The sequence below is a fragment of the Macadamia integrifolia genome, chromosome 7, assembly GCF_013358625.1.
Source record: "Macadamia integrifolia cultivar HAES 741 chromosome 7, SCU_Mint_v3, whole genome shotgun sequence".
NCBI classification, from domain to species: Eukaryota; Viridiplantae; Streptophyta; class Magnoliopsida; order Proteales; family Proteaceae; genus Macadamia; species Macadamia integrifolia.
In genome coordinates, this window is record NC_056563.1 from 22,924,499 (window position 1) to 22,931,562 (window position 7,064).

A 7,064-nucleotide genomic window follows, 5' to 3' on the forward strand; every position below is an offset into this window, starting at 1 on the left:
TGGGGGGGTTGGGGGTGGAATAAGACACATCATAGTTGCTCACTAATTTTTGCCATTTGGTAGGTGAGAGGCCAAGAAACTACCAAATGAGGAGGCATGTCTCCTTTAGTCCTACATCGGGCTGTGGAGAGGTTCCTGTGCACTTGATAACCTCAGGTTCTCCTCCCATGTTTTCAAAACAGGAGTTAAACCCTTGAAGCCCTTGTACCATAGAAGACAATATCTTAACAATGTTAGGGAGCTGGAGCATTACACCATATCCTCCCATGTATACCATACCATCCAACGTTAGCACGCATCCTCCAACTGGGCATCGTATGGGATATAAGGACACCAGTCTAGCCTAGATTGTAAGGGGGTAAAAAAACACCCGGCGAACCTGGCTTGATTGCACCCTTAACACGAAACAAGATTTAATTGAAGATGAGAAGGTGGCCCAAACCTATCTTAGTTATTCCAAGGGTTTCATGACAAAAACTCCAACAAACCGAGCTAAAGAAAGTTATCTTGTCTTGACTCAAAACAAAAAAAACCATAGACTGCAATGATGAAGTGCTACAAGCTGCAGGTCAAAATAAGCCATATATTAGCTATAGGTCGCATGGCTATAATCCCCCTACATCTTGATCTAAAACTCGAACATTACCAAAACACCACAGCTGAGGTGAAAACTAGACATCGACCTTGGATATTTCTACCCCTTCTACTGGGAGATATATGAACCTTACATTCCTGTGAAAGCCTTTTTCCCCGTGCCAGATGATCCAGCAGCCATTACCTTCAATACATTGAATCTCACTGTCTTGGATAATGGTCTGAACAAAATAATATAACACATTTTAATCAGAGAAGTGGAGATCATAGATTTACAGTCCTGGCACCCACTCGTAAGAAAAAAACAATAATGAAATTCTTTTCCATAGCTAGCTAGAACTTACCTGCACTGGCCAATGGTCACATGGTCGCCCTCTTTCACACGGAAACAAGGCGATACATGCGCAGGTATATTCGAGTGTCTTTTCTCATATCTGCAAAGTTCATTAAGTGACACTCACACCTCTCCTCAAACAAAGATAATATCAAGCTGAGTTATAGTAAAGAGTTCTGAAAATGTTAAAGAGTTTTCAAATTGTTACTTGCCTCTGGTATTTCTTCACATAATGGAGATAGTTACGGCGAACAATGATTGTCCTCATCATCTTAGCACTGTGGCAGGTACCTGCAAGAATACGGCCCCTGATGGAAACAGTGCCGGTGAAGGGGCATTTCTTATCAATATAGGTACCTGCAAACAAAGCACAACTTTCTCAAAGTCTGGTTTCAAATTGCGAAGTTGCAAAGGACTACTATCAACCTACAACCAGACAATCATAAAGCATCCACAACCAGCCTTTGGTTTCTTATCAAAGCCACATCCTCTAATTGTTCAAACCATTTTATACATTTTATATATATATATATATATATGTTAATAAATGGAAAAATTAGAACAAAATAACATTTTACTATGCCTAATAATCAGAATTTCAGCCCTAGAATCAAGAGGATAACAATAATGAAAAACCAGATTTGGCATACCACTACTACCCTGTTAAGAACTGCAGAGATACATCGTCAACAAATATCTATTTAAAACGAAAAAAATTTGAAATTTCTATACCAAAGAAACTAGACCTATTGATGATCAGGCACATGGAATTTGGGGTAATAAGGACATGCACAACTCAGGAGATTGCGTCTGCAATTTTCAGTAGCAGAGTTCTCGTTCCAGATTTCAGAGCCTGCTTTCTATCTCCAAGGGTCCCCCAAAACAAGGTGAAGGGCCTTGTTTTATGGTTGTCCTTTGATCCCTCAGTGAGGAGCATTGCAATAAGTCTCATCGTAAATCCATTGGAATTTGGGAGAGATATGTTTGATTTTAAGATCAGTGTCCAGAAAAGGGATAAAACCGCTTTAATAAATCAAAATAATTAATTTTTGAACGGTTTTAATTAATCCAAAATGTGCTAATGAGAAGAATGAGTTCTAAATGTTTCGCACCTTCAAGAGTTTGGCTTGAGTTCAAACTTCACCATTTTGATCCCAATAACATATTAATGAGATTCATCCCTGAAATGGGCTTGTTTTGTTCGAAACAAGTCAAGGGTTGGGTTGTATACATGTTGGGCCTTTGGTCCATGGGGTTTTCTTATTGTAATAGGCCACTCTAATTGGTCCAAACAATGGGTACTAAGTCTGTATACGGGATTTCTTTTACTAGGTAGTTTATTTCTTTAGCTTTAGTTGGTGGAATTCACATCAGCGTAGGCCATCTTAGCTGAATTTGTTTATGGGATCTCCCATTCCAACTCCAACTCTTATCTTTATTTGTTTCAAGTTAGTTTACTCAATTATTTCAGTTCCTGGACAATTTGGGTTACCTTATTAGTTAAGGATTAAATTAGGCCTCTCATTTTAGGCGTGAAGTCTTTTTTTTTGAGTCTTCTGTATAAGTTTGTAAGGGAGGCCATCAGTATACAGGAGTTTAGTAAAGAAAATTGAAGATTTTGCTTGCTTCTTCATGCTAGAAGATCTCGTGTTCGATACAATCAAACACCTTGCGGTATGAAGTCTGGGTTTTATTTTCTGTTGTCCTTGTTCAGAAGCTGCGGATATACTACTGATTTCTTATTCTCCTAGTTCTAATTGCCATTAATAAGTAAATTGTAATCTGGAGATTTTCTACGACTAGAACCTTGTTTTGAGAAGATCATTTGCTACATGTTTTTGAGATTAAGTAATCCACCTATTAGAATCATTCCAAATTTTGATTGAATGTTCTGTCCATAAAAAGGGCATACCCAGTGCAGAAGGCTCCTGCCACTGCAGTGATGCGGATCCAAGGTCCTGAAACCCTGGTCATATCACCTATGGGGCCACACCAGTGTAAGTAATTCAAAGGAGAGGAACCAATGGAAATTTTGTAAATGTCATAAATTTTAAGGACACTTCTCGAATAAGAGACCATAGGGGGGTTAATCCAGAATTAAGTTAAAGATGAAGGGTAATTATGGAATTAGAATCAGGTTTGGAATAAATTAAAACAAAAGTTTCAAAACAAGGGTTTCCATGTGAATACAAGAAATCAGACTTTATATGTAAATTTTGGACACTTGTCTTCTCTACCTCATGATAAATGCAAGAACACAAGTGCAACCAGTAGAATCCCACCCCACCCTAGTTCAGATGAGATAGTTCCCTCTAGGGGTGTAAGTTTAACCCTGACGATCCGAACCCACCCTAACCCGCCCTGAGCCCGAACCCTGTCTAACCTGACTATGAGGGCCAACCCGGCCCAACCCTATGTGGGGTTGGGTCGGGTGGCGCCGGGCCGGGCTGGCCCTGGGTTGAGGCATAGAAAACCCAGCCCGACCCTAACCCGCCCTCAGTCTAACCCTGATTATTATTGTGCTTTGTAGAATGCAAGTGTCTCTCCTAGCAAAGGTAGTTTCTTGTTGTTGTCATTGAGTTTCTTGTAACAAGAATATGATATAGAACAGTATAGCTAAAAGAGAGCACAAAGCAAAAGGAAAAAACCCATATCTACAGCCATGAAATAAGGAATGAGGAGAGGTGGGGACTTGCAGTACTTGAGTTTCTTGATCCTTATATGTTGGAAATTAAGCATTATTGTAAATCAAGATGAAATTCTAACAACAGTGAATGATTGTACTATGTCGTCATATGTTGATTTTTGGTGGAGGGAATTAAAAAAAGGGTCACATGGAAAAATAGGGGCACATGGAATCTCCATGAAAGAATGATAAAATATCACGTTCAGTATAGTTTAATGGAGGAATTCATTCGAGGGTTTTAATTTAAAAAAAAAAAAAACCGGGTTTCAATTCATTTTAGGAATTGAAATCGAAATTGAATCGTATTTATCGGAATGTGATTCCACTAAGAAGACTAGTTAGGGTCAACCCGACCCAACCTAGGCTCAGGTTTGGGCCTGAGCATGAACCCAGTAGGGTTGGGTTAGGGTTTTAAGAAACCCGGCCCTGTTTCACCCCTAGTTCCCTCAACAGGAATCCAACCCAAAAAAATTTTTAGGGAGAGATTCCCAACCCTTAGGCCGATTGAATCGATCCAACAATCACCCAAAATATCAAGCAGAAAAATAATATTTAAAGTCTGAAACTGAACCTGGCAGAGGTAAAGGTTCAGTTTCAGTTGCAGATCAACTACCCTCAATAGGGGATGACTTGGGAAGCGAGATTCTAGGGCTTGCTGCATATGAAAGGGCAATTTGTGACCAGAATATCTGGCCAAACCAACCAGCAACAGAGGATATCATTTAACTCCTAGGTAGTTCAATAGAAAAAAGTAACAAAAAAGAGGGGATAAAATAGGAAGGAAGAGAGAGAGAGAGAGAGAGAGAGAGAGAGAGAGAGAGAGAGAGAGAGAGATGTGCACCACAACTCTTGGCAGCGTTAGATGAAACTTCATTCAATTTCCAAATTACCATCTCAATCGTTGGGTACGGCCAAGTATTTAAAGGGAAATAAACTACTAAACCTAATGTTATCTTGAAACTGAAACAAATTCTGAGTCACTCTAAAACAAAAATAAAGATGGACTCAATAACTGAAACAAAGAACTATCTGCTATCATATATATATATATATATATATAATTTATTATACCCAGCTAATTATATGCCTAACTGCATCATGCAGGGTCTGGAGAGGGTAATAATGTATGCAGCCTTAACCCCGGTTGACTTTTTCCCAACTTGAACCCATGACCACTAGGTCGCAATGGAGCACCCTTAGACTGAATGTTTTATCTATCTAAAATAGAAATCAATTTCAAATTGGGCAGATCCTAACATGCTGGTCTTGATTTATTTCTGATTTCCTAATCTGCCCGTGTCCATAACAGTTGCTGTGTACTTTCTCTAGTGATATTGTACACATGTTCAGAATCGATCCTTGACAGCTAATCCTAAATTGGAAGGTCAACTCCAAACCCTCCACTCAAGGATTAGGGTGTGAATTGCAAACCAAAAATGTAACTGAAACCAAACCAAACTATTCAAACTGGGACCCATAAACCGTTTATTAACAGGTTAGGTCCAGGTTGTAAAGGGTGAAACTGTTTATTAAACTGTGTTGTTTGGTTTTGAATCGATCAATTGTCGCTTTTGAACCAGTTATAACCCATTAAAACCCATACACTTTGAACTAATTATACAGACTAAACCAAAAACCGGTTAGTCCCAGCATTCTATACATGCTCTCTGGTGTTTTATAGTGGATTTCTAGCATTTAATTTAATTAAACTGTTTTTTATTTCCTATGCCACAATTTGGGCGTAGATGATATCTTTCTTTATCATGCACAATTGGGCCCAGAAATGTGATAACTTGAATCAGCAGAAAACTGAAACCAAAACTGGTAAAAATTGTTTAATCACAACCGTTTATTAATTGGACTTAATTAAAGAAGAGTTTGCAATATATTTCCGGTATAAACATTTTAATAAGTAAATAGAAAGACTCCTACTATTCACTCCCATAAGTTATTTAAATGAACTTCTAGCAAACAGAGAACACTGTTTGGAATCATGTTTTTTAAACAGCAAAACTGTAGCTACCGCAAACTACCAAAAAGAGAATTGACATAAACTCCTTCGGTCCTGCTACTTAGAATCAATCACAGGCTGAAAATTCACATCATTGAAAAGAAAATATTTACCTACACCCCTACTACTTTAAATCAAACATATAACCTTAAATGATCTTTGCAAACTAAGTGGAACTTGGAGAAATACAAATCTACGTTTCCAAAGAAAAAAAAAATCATGTAAACAGAGCTGAAAGGAGGAAATAATTGACTGGACCTTCGATTGCCTCCCTGGGCGTCTTAAACCCCAAACCAATGCTTTTCCAGTAACGGTTTCCGCCCTTGCCAGGCCTTTTACCCTTCCCAGATTTCTTCGAGCTACAACGATTACGATCCGTTATAATGAGAATCAAAAAACAACTACAAGAGAAGGTTGTGATGGAGAGGACGCCAACCAAAAAAAAAAAACTCACCACAAAAACACCTTCGGCTGCTTCAAAAACGCCTTTTCCGTCTGCATTAACCAAAACATCGAAAAACAAAACAATCATTAATCGAAGAAACAACAAGATAATCCATGAACAGCGCGGGAAGGAGGGGTTTAGGACTGAACTAATTTTTTCCTCACTCAATGGTTGGGACCATGAACGGAGGAAGAAGAAAAGAAGTTAGAGCCCCTGGGATTTAGAATCTAACCTGTTCAGCCATGATGGAGAACCACTCTTCGGAGGAGGGCAGAGGATGAGGAGGAGCTGCTTTGAGCCAAGAGAGCGACGGCCTAACGGAAGAACGATGAAACCCTAATTAGTGGATTCTCAACAATTTATTTCTAGTGAGACGTCAATCCAGATTCCAGAGTTCAAAGTCCACTCCAGACCGTCGATGGAGAGAGATCGGATCCAGATCCTACGGATTTTGGACCCTATTAGTTACAATTCCGTTGAGTCGAATCGTCGAGTGTACTGGGTGACTCATGGGTGAAACTCCCGAGTCGTCTGTGAGCCGCTTTTAGAAACAGACTGGGCCTCTAAAGGCCCACTACTCGGTGGCCCAATGAGTTCATTTACGCAGCCCGGCGATGTTAGGAAGGTTCCTCTACTTTTGGGCCATGGTCCTTGATGTTTTCTCGTCTACTCCCTTTGATCCTCATGGAGCCACGCTCCGTCACAAGAAACACTTCTCATGAATAAAATACTAGTGGATATGTTTGGAATACGAAGAATTAATAGATTTGAACAGAACAGCATATATTAATGAGGATACGTGTTTTTCTCTCTCTTTTTCTCAAATTTTTTGTTGTTGTTTTTATTGCATTCCAGACATAGACTTTGGGTAAAATATTGTATAATTTGGGAGAGCCACTTTTCTAAGCAAAATTGTATAATACAACAACATAAATCGATAGCCACAATTTTAGCCATAAAGAAGGTTAATAGCCAAAATACATTTGTTGCCATG

The 7,064-nt window shown here is 39.0% G+C and overlaps 1 protein-coding gene across 1 annotated transcript; it reads right to left on the minus strand.

The window, feature by feature from the left end:
- Positions 1–432: 432 nt before the first annotated feature.
- Positions 433–6,456, minus strand: LOC122085137 (40S ribosomal protein S11-2). Its single transcript, XM_042653579.1, has 6 exons — positions 6,303–6,456; positions 6,080–6,120; positions 5,884–5,984; positions 1,141–1,285; positions 939–1,028; positions 433–815 (listed from the first exon to the last, which is right to left on the minus strand). Exons 1-6 carry the CDS (start codon positions 6,312–6,314, stop codon positions 725–727), a joined length of 480 nt encoding a protein of 159 aa, XP_042509513.1. The 5' UTR covers positions 6,315–6,456; the 3' UTR covers positions 433–724.
- Positions 6,457–7,064: the final 608 nt, after the last annotated feature.